Source organism: Cotesia typhae, unplaced genomic scaffold (assembly GCF_013202065.1).
Source record: "Cotesia typhae breed Kobodo isofemale line unplaced genomic scaffold, CoteBio_Ctyphae scaffold_152, whole genome shotgun sequence".
NCBI lineage: Eukaryota > Metazoa > Arthropoda > Insecta > Hymenoptera > Braconidae > Cotesia > Cotesia typhae.
Window position 1 is genome coordinate 4277428 of NW_027423776.1, and position 20712 is coordinate 4298139.

Genomic DNA, 20712 nt, shown 5'->3' on the forward strand with positions numbered 1-20712 from the left:
TACTCCTAAGCCAGGGTGCTAATTAAAAATTATGTACACTGTTGATTGACGTTAAATAAATAAATAGATAGTCTATTTAATTTTTCAAAATAGCAGTCATCAGACAATTTAATGAAAATAAATTTAACAGATATTTAATAATTTTTAGAATTTTTTCCCACAAATAAATTATAGAAAAAAAATTAGGAAAAAAAATTGACTTTTAGAAATTTTATAAAATTGAAAATGCAATTTTTAGAACTAATTTTTTTGTTGAATAAAAATTCTCTAGTGACTGCTAACTTTAATGTCCTGACAATTTATGTTTTTACAAACCCAAGCGACACAAATTTTTTTTTAATAATGTTTTGTTGAATTTAAGTTGATTATTAATTTTTGACTTCTTGTTGAGCAAAATCTACCAAAAAGTCAACATTTTTTTTGTGAGGCTTGGCAACAAATAACCTTATTAAATAACAGTATTTGAATTTTTATGTATTAAAAATTAATGAGTTTTAATAATTTATAAACAATTTAATTGTTACAGAAGAAATAGTATAAAAAAAATGCATATGAAAATTTTCACAAGTTTTTTCTATGCAATTTTTTAGATTTTTTTTACAACCATTAAGTTCAAATTAATCTAAAAATTCTTAAAAATTATGATACTGAAATTGAAAGACATCTGATATAATTTTTAGAATTTTATTAACCAGCAAATTATAGCAAGAAAATTTTATTTAAAAATTTCATCTTTAGAAGCTCTGAAAAATTATAAATGAGATTTTTATAAATAATTTTCTATGCCTAGTTTATTTTTCAAGAAAAATCAAAAAATTGTCAAGCGTCTGCTAACTTCAGCCTCATCAAAAATTAGCTTTCTGCTGAATTCACCCTCATGAAAATTAAAAAAATTATTAAAATTTTTTTTATAAACAAAAGTTATCCGAGGTCTACTACTTTTAATTTCAATGTCATACTACGTTAATAAATACTCTCTTGAAATGAATCTTTGCTGAAAGAAATTAAAATATTGATAATTGATTAATAAAATCGACCGGTAGCACTTGATCAATTACACTGAACAATTTTTTAAAAGCATTAATATCAAATGTACCAAGTAATAAATATTTTTTGTGTCAGATTTTTACATTTGATAAATATATATGTCTTTACCGTTTATTAACTGCTTGACTTTGTAATTAACAATTAAATTTGTTGTTTTAATTACTCATTAAAAAATCTGACAATATTTATTTTATCCGCGAATTAAACAATAATTATTTTCATGGTTAATTTTGTGAGTACATTTTATCTAAGATAATTAGTAACAAATTGTTAAGACATACCTGCTTTGGGAAAATTCTCGAATAGTTAGTTGCATCTAATTTTATTCAATGGTTTTATTTAAAATGTTATTGTTTATTTATTAATTAACAACACTTTTTAAATTGTTGATTACGAAGTTCGTAACAAAAAATACGAGTGACATAAGCATAACCATAAGACACATAAGTGTGGCGGTCCTGCCACCTCGGTCACGCCACCAACGGCCAGAAGTTCAACTAGACCTACCAAAGCGCCAGTCATCGGAGCGGGAAACCCTCGCACTACTATCACAAAACAGTCCCGCACACACTCAAATTCTCCCGCCTTTTCATACGCCATAGCTGTGGCGTGATTTGGTGTTATTGTGATACATTATTATTATTATTATTATGATTACGGATCTCAGTGTGTGATTTGACTAATATATAGATTTAGACGTTAAGTACTTTTGTATGCAAAAATAAGTGAATAAATACTATTAAATCAATTAATCTTGCAAATAATATCATTATCATTTTTATATATAGTGTAGTACAATATAACAACTACATAAGTACCGCAAGTCATTCCCTCTGACGGATGAAAATTGAACTAAGCTGACTCGGGAGGAAAATTTAGTTAATAATAAAGATTTCTTCTTGAATTTCTTGAGCAGATTTTGATGCAATAAGTAATGACACTTATTTATAATCACACGACTTAATAAACTCTAAAATATGGCTGAGAATCTCGCTGCGAAATTGTGCGCGCTGATACCAAATGAATCTGTAAAAGGTAAATTTTATTGAACAAATTTAATTACAGTTATTTAAATAAAAGCTTGTATTTTTTAAAACAATTATTAAATCTGTTGATTCAAAGTACATTACTGTCATCTTATCGATTGTTGTGACAGTTGTTGACATATCATCAATACATATATATATAAATAAAAACAACTTGATCTGATAATGCTAAAAATTATCACTTAAATATTTAAAATTATAGAAAATAAAATTCATGAATATTGACAAAATGGATGAAATTATTCATTAACGCTAAGATTAATAATTATCTAAACTTTCTCCAATTAGTACAAGGCCCGAAAGATAAGTATAATTTATCGATTAAAAAAAAGTAACTCTTTCAAATGCTGACATTTTAAGTACATGTTGATTCATCATAAGCTTTGAGAAAATAAATACATTGTTACTGTTATGGTTTTCATCGGCTTACTATATTCTATTGATAACACTAATCAAGTAAAAATAAATTATTTTTAGCTGAGCAATGGAAACTTTTGGGACAAGAAAAAGACTGTTCACTTTTGGTTGGATGGATAGAAGAAAATCAGACTCTTGATGATTCATTATCATCGCACTCGGTGATTGGTCATTATGATCGTAGCAAAGAAACTTTGGAGGTAATGATTGTTTAGCAAAAATGCTGCTATCTAAATGAATCATCGATTAATAGACTTACTTAATGATTTACTGTGTCACTTTTAGGTATTATATCATTTTCCGAGTGTTCTGAATATCGTTCAAGCGACAATAAATCAAAATCATACTTTGCTTGGATATATTGTAAAGGAGACTATAAAAGTATCCAAAGAAAATGAAGAAACGGAAAACAAAGACCAAAATGAAGATGAAAAAAAAGATCCTCTGTCAGATGCTTGTTTAGATTCTGAATTAGAATTATATCAGGCTTATATACTTGAATTAGAATCAGATGACAAGAAAATTCATACTGTGATTACTGAACGGCGTAAACAAGTTCGTATACAATTTTTATACAAACAAAAACGTCAGACAGGCTTAGACAAATTTATAGTTTTAATTCATCACGAGTGTATAGTAATGTACACTGCGCTGTTCAATAGTTCATCTGATGTAGATACAATTAAGGAATTAAAGTCTGAGACCATTGTAAGAACGTTTACTTGGGCTCAGTGGGATTCGACAAACCAAGTGCTGTACCATATCCACAATCGTCGTGCTCCAACGAGTTTAGTAACTGAAGAAGACAATGAAAGTCGTTCTAAAGCAACAAACTCGTGCCCAACCCTCAGCGGTCTTCAATTTCATGATGAATTACCCCATGAAACGGTGCTAAATATCCCATTAAATTTACCACGACCGCCCAGCGCAAACAACTGTGGGACTTACGAAGATGATGTGATTCCTCTTCGGGTTCACGACTGTTCCTTGGACCTGATTGTGATTTCGAATTCTAAGGGGATGATCTGTGTATGCCATCACTATCTCTATCGACCGATTCAGCCGCCTCAGCACGTCCTCGACGCATCGCTCAGCGATTCCAATACAGTTCATTTTGCTTACTCGGTGACTTTGCTTCACCACAGCTGCGTTATACACTGTGTTGTGCCTGGAATACCGTGGTCTCAAGCTAAGCTAATGCGTCCTACCTTCGCCATCACTGAAGACTACATGCTAGTTTTTGTTCAGGGATCATTTACGCATTTGCTAGAAATCGGAGCCAGTCACGATCCAAGCTGTCATATTCTTTGCGGACCTTTACCAACTATTTATTCTAATGCTTTGTACTTGGTACCACTGTTAGATCTTAATAGCAATAAAACTGTTGGCAATAAAAAATCAGTTTTCGCAGAAGCTCAAGAAGTCGCTAATATTATGACAATAGATTTACCAACGCTAGATTTAATACCGCTAAAAGTCACTACTGATTTTTTAATAGACGTTTTTAAAAAAGAATCTTCTGTTCACGTACGACTGGGAATAATTCATTACTTTATGTGTCACAAACACGATCTAGAAATTGTTGCCGGACTTATATCGATAATTGCCGAGAAACCTCGTGCTCTTGATGTCGTACAATTCATGCAAGAAATATTAATCGGTAATTCTTACTCTTTAGTACAAAAAAATTTGCTTCCCGACGCAGTCCCGCTGCTATCTCTGCTTCCGATCACAACTGTCGAAGAATGCGTGGGGTATGACGTTAAAATTGGTGAGCTGAATATAACACTGAGTCATGAAAAGTTATGGAACACATCTGTGATGCTACTGTCTCCTCAGCAGCGATTGGTGCCCTACCGAAGTGATTTATGGACACGATTATGGGACAATCTCGGAAAACGAAGTGAGAGCAAGCCGAGATTTAAATTCAGCCAAATAACTGAAAAATTATTGGTGTCATTGGCGTGTTATCAGCCTGAAGTGCTGTCTAGATCCAGTACGCCAATGTCACCAAGTGGGGGATTAGTTTTAGCAACTGGATCTTTCGGTGACTTGATGAGTAATCGCAGTAACAAAATTCTGGACTCTGCGCTACCGTTTATAGAAATGGAAAATTGCACTGCGTCACGACAGGAGCATATTGTAGCAGTTAATCTACGCGAATTATCTATGTATCTGTTGAAACATGCTACTAATGCTCCAGCCACTTCCTATGTGTCCTGTTCACCTCTTCAAGTTCACGCGATGGCAACTAGACACATTGCGGCTCAGTTAGAAAGCTCAAGATCACTTTGTCAGATGCTTTGTCGTGCCGCTAATGTTAATCCGCGGCTAGAACAAGAACGTGGCTTTGTTCTTATAGATCAATTAGATGAAATTAGAAGAAATTTACTTTTTACTCTACTAGAGCGCTATCGTTATGCTATTGAAATAATAGCGTTTCCTGTACCACAAGGATTTTCATCATTTTTTACATATCTAGGATATCGTAGTCTGAAGTATCCAATGTTTTTACAGTACGTTGAACGTTCTGTTTTTGAATTACAAGTTGATGTAACGAAAATTATTATCGCAGGTAATTTACAAATTATAAATCAACGGTCTAATTAGCAATTGGTCTAACTCCTTATTTTTTAAAAGGTGATTTTTTAACACTTTGATATAGCAATAGTTTAATTATAAATTATTTGATGAAACTGAAGTTAGCAAACCCCCAAAAACTTTTGATTTTTTTTATTAATTAAATTACAACTAAAAAGATATTTATAAAAGATTGCACTTATATTTTTTCAAGTTTTTTACATGTGACAATTTTTTGTTTAATTTTTTAAGTGAAATTTTTTCAAAAAAAAATTTCTAAAAATTTTGAAATGTCGGCTAACTTCATTTTCATATTATTTGAATAATCAAAACCAAAATGTCAGACCTTATTAGATATTAAATTATTTTTCAAAGTGATTATAAATTTTGAACTAATTTTTTTTCGTACAAATGGAAAATTTTCTAAAATAGAGTTAGACAATTTGCTAATTAGAACGTCGAAATCATTTTATTTTCAATTAATACCATCTTCTTTATTTTAATTTAATAAAATTTTTATTTTTTCAGATATCAGTGATACAAAAGAAAATGCTACTAAAAAGTTACACTTATTGTCACTTTTACCGAGATCTCGCGCAAAAAGACTGTTGAATCAGTGGCTACATCCCGTAAGCTTTATGATACGAGCTCGCGAGCATGCTGGAAATATTTTATCTGGTGAAATATGCCAGAACCGCGGAAGAACTTTACAGCATTGTCACCGACATAACGGGCTTGCCGCTTTTCCTTCAGCAGATCGTCTATCGCCCCTTGATACTTTTCTTGATTTATTAACTGCTAAAGCAAGTCTTGCAGAATTAGATTTTGGTTTGCTTATAGAAGCAACTGTGACTTCCACTGAAGACTTTCTTTAAATGATATTATATTTAAATTGTTGCTCAATTATCAGATTTATAATAATGTCAAAGTTTACTTAGCATGTTTTATTTTGTTGAATTATGTTGTCGTTTAGTCTAATCAAATATAATTACTACTTTTATTTTATTTATATTAAATTTTTGAGTGCCATGTAAATAGTACAATTTAATGCAATTATTTTGCGTTGTTTGAGTATATAAATTACTCCATACTGAGTTAATTATCGTACACCGAACTCTGGAAAATTGAAGCACCATCCAGTATTGAATACCATTAATTGTTATTTAGTAAATTAATAATACTATAGATGTTTATTTTATAGCAAAACAATTTTCAATTGTTTTCCATGGGTTGTCTTTGCTTAATTTTTTTTTTAACATAATGTTATTTGTGACTCTAATATTATATACAAGTGTGATAAGTAATATCGATAAAAATGTCCAATATAATGAACTTTTTTTTATTTTAAATAAATTGATTACTTAAAAAAGTAGTTTTAATTACTTTAAGTAATTTTACTATCAATAGAATTTATTTCAATTTAAAATTTCTTTAAAAAAAAAAAAAAATGAAAATTAACTTAGCAGATAGTTGATAATTTAAAAAATTTTTGTAACAAATAAATTATGGCAAAAAAAAAATTGACATCCAGAAATTTTAAAAAACTACAAATGCAATTTTTGAAAAATAATTTTTTGGAAGAAATTTATTTGTTAAAAAAAATTAAAAAATTATCAAGTGACCGCTAACTTTATTGAAAATTAAGTTAGCCGACATTTAAAAATTTTTAGAATTTTTTTTTATCGAAAAAAATGATTAAAAAAAAGAAAAAAAAATTTACTTGTAAAAAACTTGAAAAACTGTAAGTGCAATTTTAAAAAAGTATTTTTTTGTTGTAATTTAATTATTAAAAAAAAAAAATCAAAAATTTAAAAACGTCGGCTAACTTTAATGTCATAAAAAAATACAATTTTACAGAAAATTATTTCGTTGTCAAATAAAAAAATTTTTATGCATACATTCTACTTACTCCAAGATAAATTATTTATAAATGTTCTTGAAACAATTCATAAATTAACTGTTCACTTACAAAAATATTTTTGCATGCAAAACTCGTACCAACATAATTTTCACAAACACATATTTACAGTCACGTAATGACACTGGATGTAGTGTAGTCGCTACTTATACATTGCTTACAACTAAATACGTGTTTGTAATTTTTTTTTTCTAAATGGCAATATTGTTGTTATCTTATTAAATTTATCGATAAATATTAAAGCTATCACCGTCCATTATCACGTCGTTCAATTCAATAGTCATTTTAAAAAAGTAAATAGAGGAAAAAAAGTTTAAATTTTTAGCCGTCCGTGGTAATTTTTCTTGAACTAAATTTTTTTTTTACATCTGTTATTTATAAATAACATGTGTAAACAGTGTAAATTGAATTAGTGTGGTTAAAAAGTGTTATTTTTATCTTAAAAATTAATTGTAACCTATCAAATTAAATTAATAAATATACCGACAATTATTTTAATCAAATCAGTAGAGAGGTTACCTGAGAAAGATGCAATCAAACAGCGGAAACAATGTAACATTCAATGATAATAATTCAGTTTGTCAGGCTAAAGATTCTGACACAGGTATTGCTTGCGAAGAAACGACAAGCTTGGAAATACTTAATGAATTTAAGAAAGTATATGAAAAAAGAATTGCTAGCATTGATCCCAATGATGTCAATAAGTCGGAGCACAAGATTAAGATAATGACGGAGTGGATTAAAGATTTAGATGCACAAAATACAATGCTGGTACGGACAATTGAAGAGTTAGAAGAAGCTGCATGTTGCCGGGTTAAGATGCTTGAGGAAAAATTGAAGCATACGTCATTTGTGTTATCGGAAAATATGTCCGGCTATTCAAAACCATCACAACAAGTATTTATTTTATTTTACATTTTTTATGACATTAAATTTAGCTGTCACTTTACAATTGTTTTAATTTTTTTTAACAAATAAATTATAGCAAAAAAAAAAAATAATTAAAAAAATAGACTTGTAGAAATTTTAATAAATTAAAAATGCAATTTTTTAGAACAAATTTTCTTGTTAAAGAAAATTAAAAAATTGTCAAGTGATAGCAAACTTTAATATCATACATTTTTTTTCAATAATATGTTCGTAAATATTTCTACTGATTATTTTGAAATTTAATTTAGAATCTTAATGAACTGTCGGATAGAATAAATCAGCTAGAAAGAGATGAAAAAATATTACAACAAAGAATCCAATATCTGCAGAGTGACATTAGAGGACTGTTAGAATTAATACGACGAGCACAAGTTGAAAATTGTTGGAGACTCGATGGAATTAATTTCTTTGAAATAAGGCCCAGTGACATTCCACTTTCGAGCGAGTAAGTTTAGTATATTTTAATTTAGCTGAAATTTGTTGATCCAAAATATTTATTTATCTATCTGTTTCAGCTGTGCATATGATCAGGTAAATGGATGGTCGAATACAGACAAGAAAGTACGATTTATTATAGAGTTTGGTGGTCCTGTAGCTAATATGTGTCCGTCTTCAGTTGCTTTATGTGTCTGCGATACTGAATCTAATAGTCCGGACTCTTATGATAATAAATTTTATTATTTACCTTTTAATTAAATTAATTTCATTCAATAGTTTAATTATGAAAAAAATATATATCGCGTTACTGATGCTATAAGGGCGTATCCCGAAAAAAATACCCTTGAAAAGGTATAAGGGCGTATTAAAAAAATTTATTTTCGGGCAACAACGTATTTTTACTTGAAACGCGTAGAAATGGCGAAAAAAAAATTTTTTCAAATTTGAAATTAACTTCAATCAAAATTTTTCGAAATTAAAAATTTTTGATAATTTCTTTATTTAATTAAAAAAATTTTTTTAATCATTTCTATGCATTTAAAGTAAAAATACGTTGTTTCACAAAAACAAAATTTTTTGGTACGCCCTTATGGCATCTTTAACGCGATATATTGTATATATTTGTTATAATTATTTTTTTATTGATAATAGGCGATGAAAGAAGATTACAAGACTATTGAATTCACAAAGCATCGGCTGCATTTCGATAAAAATAGGAAAAAATCATTAGAGTAAGTTTTTATTATATTTCTTATATACAACTGAAAATAAAATGATCGTTTATTTTGTAGACATGCAGAAGATTTAGAAAAAAAAGTCGATTATTTAAATAAGAAATTAAAAAATAGAGATAAAGTGATACATAAATCCGTTTGCAAATTTCAAGTTTTAAAAGAGAGTTTATTAAATAATTCAGATGTCAATCCTGAGTTTAAAGATGATGTACGTATTAAACTTTTTTTTTATACGTATACTTTATTTTAACTTATTAAAAAATTATTACAGATTATTAAAGTATTAGACACTGTAGAAAATGAATTAATAGATGAAAAGTATATTGAAAATTTACAAGATAAAGCACTTAGTGATAGTACCGTCCAGATTGACAATAACGTCGACACTTTAAAACTTAAAAATCAACTAGATGAAAAAATGAGAGAGATTTCACGACTGAACCACCAATTAAATTGTTTAGAAAAAGTAAGTCAACTTTACATTTATATTTTTACGTAATTAAACAAAATAAAATTATTTTGACAGGAATCAGTAGAGTCTAGAGAAGCATTGACGGTAGAAGTAGCTGAAAAACATGATTTAATTATGAACCTTAAAGACCAAGTGACTTATTTAGAAGAACAATTCCGACAAGCAAATATACAACTTCAATTTAAAAATAATATTATTAAAGAAATGCGCAAAGATTTAGTCTCGAAGGTAATAATAAAGTTAATTAAGTTTATTCGGCTTGATACAAGCTCTTTTTTTATTTATTTCTAGCCTCATGAATTGACTACCCCCTATGTTATCGGAAACGATAATAAAATTATTGATAATTTATCGGGCAATATTTACTCGAGTCAGTATTGGAAATTCGCGACGTCGATGAAACAAGATAAATTTAACAATAATCATGATCATTTTTCAAACGGTTCGATTGAAAATTTTCTAGAAATGAAAGCTAAACAAGAGTATATCGAAGATAAATTACGAAAACGTGTTAAAAATTATGCTGATAAAATAATTATTGAAACAGCATCAAAATTTCTCAGTAAAAAATCTTATAACCATAGCAAAAATAAACACTCTAAAAATACCGTTGTCAACGATGTATGATGCTCTTTTATTATTAATAAAATTTTATTTTTATTCAATGCTTGGTCATCCTTGAGTAACTAATTCAATGTCTATAAGTCTATAATTATTAACATCTTAAATTATTATTATTTTTACAGAATGCGCTTTCAGGTACACCAAGGAAAGTTAATTCTAATGCACTTACAGAGGTATGTTTATAAATAGATCATATATTTTCTTTAAATTTATTGTTGGTAGTAAAAAAAAAATATTTATTTAATTCAAAAGAAAATAAGTTGGAGCGATGACATGTCAGACGAAGGATCTACTAATAATGAAGCTAAGGTAATATATTTGAAATTTTCTTTTTGATCCAGACTGCAGGTTTGTGGATATTCTAAATATTTATTAATTAACAGGACAAATTATTGCTGAATGTCTTGAATTTTAAATCTACATCGAAAGAAGAATATCGTGTTATAATGGATACAAAGAAAGAACTCGGAAATATTTTAAATTTTATAAATGAAATGGAAAAAAATGTAAGTTTATATAAATAATTGCTTTTAATACTGATATGATTTTATTAAATTACTTATTAATTTTTTTTTTTTTAGAAAAATCAAGTTGTTGCAGTGAGAGTGAATGAGAATAATAGTAACGCAGTTTCAGAAACTAAGAAGATTGAATGTGTAAGTTTATTATTAAATAATTGATTAATTGTTTTAAATTGTAAACATGTCTAATGAAAATTAAATTTTTAGAAAAATTTGGATGAATACAATAATAAACTAATTAATAACGCTGATAAATTAACACAAATTATTACAACACTATCTAAACTATGTATAGACAAAAATGAAGGATTTCTTCAACTTGAGTTTGCTCTACAGGTTTGTTAATAAATGATTTTTTTTTATTTACTTATTTTATTTAATAAAAAATGGTCATTATTTTAGGGTATTCACGAGAAAAATGAGCGACTCAGTCATTTAGAATTAAATAAAAAAATATTACACATTCGAGAAATAAATAGACAGCAATTTAATGCCATGGAAGAATTTAGAATTTGCACAGTCTGCGCACAAGCTGCGACAGAAGATTTAAGAGAAGAAATGAGTAATGTAATATGCAACTTATACTGTCGGCACCAATTATTCGTTGATCTAGGAAAATCCATAAGAAAAACAAATGAAGTAGTTAGTAAGGCAAAAGAAAATTTATCGACTGTGATAAAATATTTACAAGTTCAAGTAGAAGAGAAGACTGTTAGTAAAAATACGATTGCTGCAAGAGAAATAAAGTTGAAGGATATTAAGAATGAAGTTAATGAAACACGTGCCAAATTTATCAGTTCAACGACTGATGAACATCAACAAACAGAAAATTACGAAAATGAAACTGCCAATTCGGATGCTGAAATCTGTGATAGATTACTCAATAAAGCGATTGACGAAGTTGACTATATATTGTGTAATTTAGGTATTTTCATTTCAAAAGAGGATTACGCTGTTATCCTTTTGACGGGATTGAATGATCAATTGCAGTGCGTTAAAGAAAATCTTGCGGAATTATCCAGTCACATTGATCGAGTAGTATGTATTGATTATTACTAAATATATAGGTATATAATGCTTTCACTCTAAAATTTCAATTATATTTTAATACAACTTTACAATCGAGTCAAAATTTAATATGAAAAAATTAGATAATTTTTAAATTAGTGAAATTTAACATACTTTTAAGTTGAAAAAAAAAAAAAAAAAAAAATATTAATTGAAATAGAGAAAGTAAAATCAGCGACTAAATGAATATAAATTTCACTTTTATTCATTTTTAGAAAGTAAAACAAAAATTTGTGTACCGTGTAAGAATAAAGTTTTTAATAATTTGCTATAAATGGATATATTTTTTCAGCTGCAAGATAATGAGGCAGCTCAAGTAACATTTGATGAAAAAGGAAAAAGATTAGATAAACTAGAAAGAGAATTAGATTACGCACATACTAAAATGCAGGAAGCTTTAGAGAGTATTGTATCAATAAGTCAACAGCATGATAGTGATAATTCTTCAGATAATAGTAATAGTTCAATTAATAATGAAAACGATAAAATAGTTTCAAATGAAGATAAAGAATATTTACAATCAACTAGCAGTGATAATGATGAATTGGATCAACTTAAAAATTCACTATGTTCCAAGGACAAACTCGTAAGTTTATAAGCAATGGCAATGAAAAAAAAAAATATTTATAAATAATTCATGATTATAATAATTATTGTATTATTAATTCATTAATGTTTTATCGATAGCTTGAGCATAAAGAAGAAATAATTCGTATTCAAAAAAATTCAATTGAGATGACGCGAGACGAGCTGCAAAGTTTACATCAAAGATTACAGTCAAAGGTATGATGATTATCTACAGATTATACAAATTAACATTTTATCCATAAAACAAATTTTATTATTGCTGAATATAAATTTTTTTTTTTTTAAATATTTTTTTTAATGAATTTAAATACTGCGTAAATTAAAAAGTTTTCATTTTTTATTTTTTAGGTCGATGAACAAACTGCTGTTATAAATCAATACTGGCAAGATCGAAATAATTTATTAGAACAGGTTTGTATAGTTTTATATCAAATAATGAGCATTAGTAATAAATAAGGCATTTAATATACAAATAAATAATTTATAATTATTTGTTGTAGACTAAACTACAGAATCAAACGATAAAGCACTTACAAGACGCTATTGTTACAGCTAAGAAAAATTTAAATCGTCAGCAACAGCCACAAAAATCAACAATCGATTTGACTGTAGGTGACGTATGGAGTCCAATTACACCGACTGTGTTCAATAACGATGACGTTCATGACATTTAAAGCTCCGTTAAATCCAATTAAATAATAGATATATATATATATATATATATATATATATATATATATATATATATATATATATATATATATATATATATATATATTTAATAAGTACGTTAATTATAATCTACAGAGTATAATTCAGTACCTGTAATAATTTTTAGAAATAAGATCCTTTGTTGACTTTCATTATTCAATGTAATTAATTCAGTATTCATATGTACAATAAAATTAAAATTTTAATTGCTTGATAAACTAATTAATTGTTTTGCTCAATTAAACCTTACACTTGATTACATTTACACGCTAGTTTTAAAGAATCAATGAAATCAATGAAAGCAATGCAAAGCATTTTTTATAATGAAAAATGTATTTATAAACAGTATGAAGAGAAGAATAATAAATTATGAAAGAATTTAGAGTTTTTTAAGTAAACATTATACAGTCTATGGTTGCATTTTATTAAAAAAATTAATATTAATATTAAAAGTATTAAACTTGTCTACAACTTTAATTAATTATAAGGATAAACTTACCATTACTTTTAATTTATGAATATTTTATAATTTAGAAATAAACATTAATTACTAAAGGTTGAAATATAAAAGATATTGATTTTTTGATTAAATAAAGGAATGAAAAATTTATATAAAAATAAAATAAGGAATGATAAAACAAATAATTATTTTTGATTTTTTTTCTATGTAATTGAATCTAAATTTTGCGTATTAAATTAATAACAAACAAATTAACAATACTATCATCAAGGTGACGCAAGACGAGAATTTTTTGGTTGATGTTACACAATGGACGACCACTATAAACTTTGTATTACAAAATAATAAAAAACGTGTTGACACTCTAGTGAATTTTTTTTTTTTTTTTTTTTTTTAAATAAAAATATAGTAAGAATTGTTAATGAAAAGTGTCTGTTCACCTAAGTAGTGACGAAATCTGCCCTAGTTAAAATAAAAAATTTTGTTACTAGGTTCCGAAAAATTATATTTAAAGTAGGAAATGTACTTAGCACTCATAAGAAAAAAGAAATAAAAGCAATAAATATGTTCAGAAATAATTTGATAATTTATATATAAGATTTAATATTAAATTAGATAAAAAAAAATTATTTACCATTAAAATTTATCAAATAGCCATATTAATCTTTAAACTAAGCATTTGATAAATAAAATCATGATGAAATCACACTGACGTAATACACATCGGCTGTAGCAAATTTATCTTTAAATAAATTTGTAATATAATTTCTACAATGAGCAAAATAAAATTATAACTAAAGAAAAAAAATTATTTAAAAACCCGCATAGAATTTTGGCACTAATAATATATAATATTCCAAACATGTAATGAGTTATCGGTTAAATTTGTTCAATCAACAAAAGTCATCATAGCGCTTGGAACTGTATTTTATCAGGCTCTAATAAAAATTTATCACGACAGTCAGATAATTAAAGAAAAAATATTAATAAAAATAAACAACTTTATGTTAGTTAATAGTAATAAAATAAAATAGTCATAATAATAATAATAATAATAATAATAATAATAACTGTAATTATAATTATAAAATGTAATAAGATAAAAATGAAGCAGATTTAAAGTTCCTAAATTGTTTTTTTTTCCTTGTATAATTATTTATAATTTACCAAGATCTATCAATAAAATTAATATACAATATGCTTTAAAGTTATAGTTATTACACGATACAATCTGACGAAGAAAATATATATTATAATAATAATAGCAGCAGGAATGGCCCCCTACTATCTCAAAAGTTTTATTATTTTTTTGCATGCCAAAAAGTTCATATTTTTTTCTGTTGGATTTTTTTTTTTTAATTTATATCACTATTTACCATACACATAAAACTGTAGTATTTAAATCATATATCCTCATTATCATCATCAATTATTAATCCTTATTAAATAAATCATATTACACATATGATTTATAATAATAATAATAATAATATATATAATGTATTTATATATTTATTTATATATATATATTTATATATTTATAACGAACACCGCCCATTACTACTAAAATAACAAACGGGACTCACCGCCTTTTCTTATTTTTTTTCTCTCGCTCTCTTTCTCTCCTCCAACAGACCCGATACTCAAAATAGGTATTATTATCGGATGCATTGTGACATATTGATTATTATTACTTTCACAGATACCCTCGGTCGAGTTTTACCGCATACTCACACACTCATTAATTAATTTTTATTATTTTCTTTTTTTTATTATTATTAGTATTATTAATTCTGTTATTTTGTTTTTTGCACTTAAAAAGTCTCAAGTATTCAATGGATCGGTCATAAATCGTCGTGATAACTGTCGGCGTCGTCCTGATCTTCAATGTTCTCTCATCCATGTTATTAGTAATTGCAGCGACCATAATTGAATAAAAATTTTTTTTTTTATGATTATCATTATTATTATTCTTATTATCATTATTTTTATTATTATTAATATTAATAATCAATATTATTATTATTATTATTATTATTATTATTATTATTATTATTATTATTGTTGATGGTAGTTAGCATTAGCTACCATTATTTCTGCTTAAACACACTCCTTGTGGTTCATAAATCTTAGATGATCACTTTTTATTATTACAAATTCAATTGGTATCCCTTGACACATTGTACTTGCCACTTTGACAAGTACACAGTACATAAACATCTAAAAGATAAAAAAATAATCACTTTAAATAATAATAATAATATTTCAAATGACAACGTAAATTGTCGTCATCATAAAAAAAGATAATAATGACCACAATTATTAAGATACGTTTGAAATAATAAATAATAATCGCAAAATAAGTGTAAAAATAACTTTTATTATCATTACCGATAAATGAAGACGCGCGACACCTACGGATTTGACTAATCACTTGCAGCAGTTGCTCGTCGTAGCTTTTTGCCCTTCGGATTCAACTAATCGACGACCTTGGCCACTTGTACCAGCACTTCCTGTTTGTTCATTCTTTGGGAGTTTTTTAGCTAAAAAATAAATAACACAAAAAAAAATTACTACAATAATAATTCAAGAAATATTTCTATTAATAACTGCATTTCTTTATATTTTTAAAACCATTAAACTCAAAAAGTATATGAATTCATAGAACTTCATTTGCAGTAATTACGAAACAAGGATTTATTTAATGACACGCGCGCATACCGTGCTACTTATCCGTCTATCGTGTAACGAGATAGCAGCTAATGTTCCGAATCCAGATGCTTGGTATTTAAAATGTTACAATACTTCTAATGATAATTAATATTTACCAATAGCTAGGAATATATCGTTGACATTCATGGCGGTTTTAGCGGATGTTTCCATGAACAGTAAACCGTTTTCATCCGCATAAGCTTGAGCTTCTTCGAAGTCAACCATACGTTTATTCGCTAGGTCAGCTTTGTTACCCGCCAAAGCTATCACTATACTCGGGCTTGCTTGTCGCTGGAGTTCTTTAACCCAGGTTGTGGCTCGTACGAATGTATCCTACGAAAATAAGACAATTAGTATCATCAATTACTTGCTTGTCACCTTGACATCAATAATCACATTTATATTTATAATGACAATCATTATTTAAAAATATCGTTAAGTAATAAATATACAAACTTGATTTTGTATGTCATAAACAACAATGGCAGCTTGAGCGCCGCGATAATACATTGGAGCAAGGCTGTGATAACGTTCTTGGCCCGCCGTATCCCAAATTTCAAATTTAACAGTCGTGTCATCCAGACATACTGTCTGTGTTAAAAATGCAGCTACAAAAATCATAAAAATAAAGATTAATTAATCATAATTATACAGTACTTGAGTAAATAAAATGACAACAAATTATTTTTATAAATTTATTTAATAACGTACCTCCTATCGTACTTTCTTGGTATTCATGAAACTGTCCTTTGACAAACCTTAGTACCAAACTTGATTTTCCAACAGCAGATTCACCAAGCAACACCAATTTAAATTGACAAATTTTGCCTTGAGTACCGTTTGGCCTCTGGGCTACCGTTCCCCGGTTAGCCATGACAATCTAAACAAATGAAAAAATAAATTTATTATCTATGAATATAAATAATTATTAATTAAATAAACACAAGTATGCAGTAGATTAATTAATACACAATAAAATAAAATCAATCGCATATTGTCAGCCTTGTTACACATTAAATATAATCATGTTATTATTATTTTTTAAACTATCAAACAATTCTCTTTTTTATCTAAGCCTAAAAAAAACTTATCAACAATTAATTAAATAGCTAAAAAAAAGTATTTTTTGTTTTAATAAATAACACTCTCATCACACAGCCGTGTAATTATTACTCCATGTATGTAAAATATAATTTACTGACAAAGCACACGATCGTTATACATCTATGTACATAGTATAATATGGAGCCACGAGAAACAACAAAGCTAGTGTATGCCGCGTGACCAAATTCATTGGAAAATTTTAACATTGCCACGAATAACGGATTATAATTATGGAGAAAAAAAATCAACTCACACCACAGATGATAACTAGCAATAATAATAGTAACAATAATCACAATTAAGATAATAGTTTAACAGAGAAGAGAGACCAAAAAGCAGAGTACTGAATATATACACTCTCAAGGTATTTCACACAGTTAGTAAAGAATAAAAAAGGAAGATGTATGTATACGTCTTTACGACATTTCATTTACTCGCCCGTTCCCCCTTCGCCTTCACTTGCCATCACTTAGTCCCTCTCTACCAGCTTGAACCGTTGACGACGCCGACGTCGCCGTCGTTATCCGATCGCCGCGCCGCCGCCCCTTCTTCAGGGCGTCCTGTGAAACGCTAGCTCCCTCATACTCATGACCCGATCTAACGCAACATTACACTCGTAGTAATACTGGATGTATATACAAATTCATAAATATTAATAATAATAATAATATACGTAGACATACACGAGTTGTATTAAAGCAATAAATTTACACAACTGTACTCAAGTTAAAAACATTGCTTGTACTTCAAACAAGTAACTAAATGTCTTCGAAGAAAAGATACAGCCCAGATGGAACCAATTGTTTATTTTCACTTTAAAAAGTGAATTAATTTGATACTGTTTTACAGCAATGACATTTTCCAATCATTATGCTCAACAATAGCAATAAATTAGAGCGACAATGAAAAAGAACAAGACAAAGCGAGTCACCTCGTCGTGGCATGAGAGAGAAAAAAAGTGACATCAGAAATATGGAGATGGGAGAAAAAACAAGTGTCGTGTGACTCACGAGCTAGCGTGACTGACACTTGTGTATTGCCAATACAATCCAATACGTATATATTTAAAAAATTTATTTATTTATTTTTGAAACTCTCTTGACGAGTATTTAATTGCTGCGCCACTTTCTTCTTACCGGCTCACCAATAATAAGCAAATAATAAACCACCACCAACCAACAGACCTAGAATAAAATTATTGATGAATGAGTAAATTAAAATGATAGTAATTATTAATGTAGGTAAATAAATGCGGAAGCGAACGGAATAAACTCAGATTATCACAATACAATACTAGTTACTTGATACAGCAATCACAGTGATTTAAATTTACCAATAATGTTACGCAGGATGTAAAGAAATGCAGCAAATTGTCAGGATTTATAAAAATAGCAGTAAATAATAAAAATTTGTGCTTTATAATAGACACACAAAGACACATCCACACGAATAAAATGAGTATCAATATGAATCGGCGGCGGTGTTTGTCAGCGCACTGCTCTCTGCACTGCTCCTTACACTATAGAATAGATATAATCCCTGGTTGTTTCAATCAGCGCACCCTCCACACACCATCATCCGTATGTGCAGCAATACACTGGTTCACTGATGTGCATGTTACTCTGGTGGTAGTGCCTGGCTGCCTTGTTCCCATCCCTGCTAATGTAACATGGCCGACAACACTACACTACTCTGTATGTACCATTCCCTCTGCCTCTGCCTCTATCTCTCTTCTCTCTTTAGTATTAAACACTCACCAGTCACCAGTAGTCTCTCTCCTACTGACAGATTTCCCTTGTTTTTCTTTCTCACTCGCTCCACCGTTCCAGGCTAGATCCGTTTCGTTATGAGAAGTTATTAGGTCCTTTTTAATCAACAAACCAGACTCAAATAATTATATATTATTCACCACTTTATCTTAACAAGTTACCGATTTCACCTCGTTATCACTATTATCTTTTTGGACTTTTAATACTTTATTCCAAGTTGTTTATTATTATTATTATTTTTTTTTTTTCAAGGTTCAAGTGGTACCAGCACGTCCCATGGACAATGAAAAGAATCATCACGATCACGATTCGTAACCAATGCCACAACGCAACTTGATGCGACTATCACGGATGTACGTTTTCATGTCTTCCTGTGGCGCTAAATTTTGAATTCCTTTTTCTGTATAATCTAAAAATTTTAACATATTGTTATTATTATTATTATTAATGCTGAAGTTAGCCGTCAGCTGTCAATTTTAAAAATTTTAATAACAAATGAATTACAATAAAAAAATGCTTTTAAAAATTTTCACTTGTAATTTTTATTAATTTTTACATGTGAAACTTTTTAATTATTTTTTTTTTTTTTTTAATAATTGCATTATTATAAAATTTTAAAATAATTTTTAATGTCTGCCAATTTATGACATTAAAGTTAGCTGTCACTTGACAATTTTTTAATTTTTTTTAACAAATAAATTTGCTCCAAAAAATTATTTTAAAAAAATTGCATTTGTAGTTTTTTAAAATTTCTAAATGTCAATTTTTTTTTGCCATAATTTATTTGTTACAAAAATTTTTAAAATTATCAACTATCTGCTAAGTTAATTTATGACATTAAAGTTAGCTGTCGCTTCACAATTTTTTTAAATTTCTTTAATAAATAAATTATCGTAAAAAAAAATTATTAAAAAAATGGACTTGTAGGAATTTTAATAAATTAAAAATGCAATTTTTTAAAAATAATTAATTTATTAAAGAAAATTAAAAAATTGTCAAGTGACAGCCAAATTAAATGTCATAGTTAATTTTCATTGCCAATTTCAGTGTCATTATTATTATTGCAATGGATACTTATCATTAAATAAATTGAAAAATTGTTTTAAGTAACTAATTTTTTATAATGCTGAAATCAGACATCTGACCATTTTTGCTTTTATTTAAAAATATTAAAAATAAATTACACTTATAATTTTTAAAAACTTTATAACATTCAAGTTAGCTGTCACTTGACAATTTTTTTTAGTTTCTTTAACAAAAAGATTTGTTCCAAAAAATTATTTTTAAAAAATTGCATTTTTTATTTTTAAAAATTTCTAGATATTAATTTTTTTTTTTATTTTTTTTTTTTTGCTATCATTTGTTTGTTATCAAATTTAAAAAATTATTAAATATATGCTACATTAATTTTCATAAACTACTAAGTTTATTTTTTTTTATAATAATTTATTTGTTAAAAATTTTCTTTAAATTATCAGACGTTTGTTAATTCTACCGTCATATTTTTTAAAATAAAATTTATTGACAGACATTATATATTATGATAATACTTACAGTGTGGTAAAAATCATAA

The 20712-nt window shown here is 27.5% G+C and overlaps 3 protein-coding genes across 8 annotated transcripts; 2 read left to right on the forward strand and 1 right to left on the reverse strand.

Moving 5' to 3' along the window:
• The first annotated feature begins 1657 nt into the window (after window positions 1-1657).
• On the forward strand, window positions 1658-6472 carry Pigeon (gamma-secretase activating protein pigeon). Its single transcript, XM_074257145.1, has 4 exons — window positions 1658-2082; window positions 2571-2710; window positions 2796-5085; window positions 5619-6472. Exons 1-4 carry the CDS (start codon window positions 2025-2027, stop codon window positions 5963-5965), a joined length of 2835 nt encoding a protein of 944 aa, XP_074113246.1. The 5' UTR covers window positions 1658-2024; the 3' UTR covers window positions 5966-6472.
• A 667-nt stretch (window positions 6473-7139) lies between these two features.
• LOC141536544 (uncharacterized) lies at window positions 7140-13958 on the forward strand. Of its 3 annotated transcripts, none has more exons than XM_074257144.1 (17): window positions 7140-7905; window positions 8187-8383; window positions 8454-8499; window positions 9028-9107; window positions 9168-9318; window positions 9382-9576; window positions 9637-9810; window positions 10329-10379; window positions 10459-10515; window positions 10590-10712; window positions 10788-10862; window positions 10935-11063; window positions 11130-11765; window positions 12088-12381; window positions 12483-12578; window positions 12732-12794; window positions 12936-13090. In XM_074257144.1, the coding sequence occupies exons 1-17, from the start codon at window positions 7537-7539 to the stop codon at window positions 12948-12950; spliced, it is 2751 nt and encodes a 916-aa protein (XP_074113245.1). In that variant the 5' UTR covers window positions 7140-7536; the 3' UTR covers window positions 12951-13090. The 3 variants fall into 3 exon arrangements, with proteins under 3 accessions (XP_074113245.1, XP_074113243.1, XP_074113244.1); XM_074257142.1 differs by having other exon boundaries at window positions 7143-7905; window positions 12884-13958; XM_074257143.1 differs by having other exon boundaries at window positions 7144-7905; window positions 8454-8469; window positions 12884-13958.
• A 1090-nt stretch (window positions 13959-15048) lies between these two features.
• On the reverse strand, window positions 15049-19449 carry Rab5 (RAS oncogene family member Rab5). 4 transcript variants are annotated; one of them, XM_074257165.1, is made up of 6 exons: window positions 19128-19449; window positions 16978-17146; window positions 16723-16874; window positions 16383-16599; window positions 15946-16097; window positions 15049-15774 (listed from the first exon to the last, which is right to left on the reverse strand). In XM_074257165.1, exons 2-5 carry the CDS (start codon window positions 17138-17140, stop codon window positions 15985-15987), a joined length of 645 nt encoding a protein of 214 aa, XP_074113266.1. In that variant the 5' UTR covers window positions 17141-17146; window positions 19128-19449; the 3' UTR covers window positions 15049-15774; window positions 15946-15984. The 4 variants fall into 4 exon arrangements, with proteins under 4 accessions (XP_074113266.1, XP_074113269.1, XP_074113265.1 ...); XM_074257168.1 differs by lacking the exon at window positions 19128-19449 and adding an exon at window positions 18889-19018; XM_074257164.1 differs by lacking the exon at window positions 19128-19449 and adding an exon at window positions 18704-18874.
• Between the last annotated feature and the right edge of the window lie 1263 nt (window positions 19450-20712).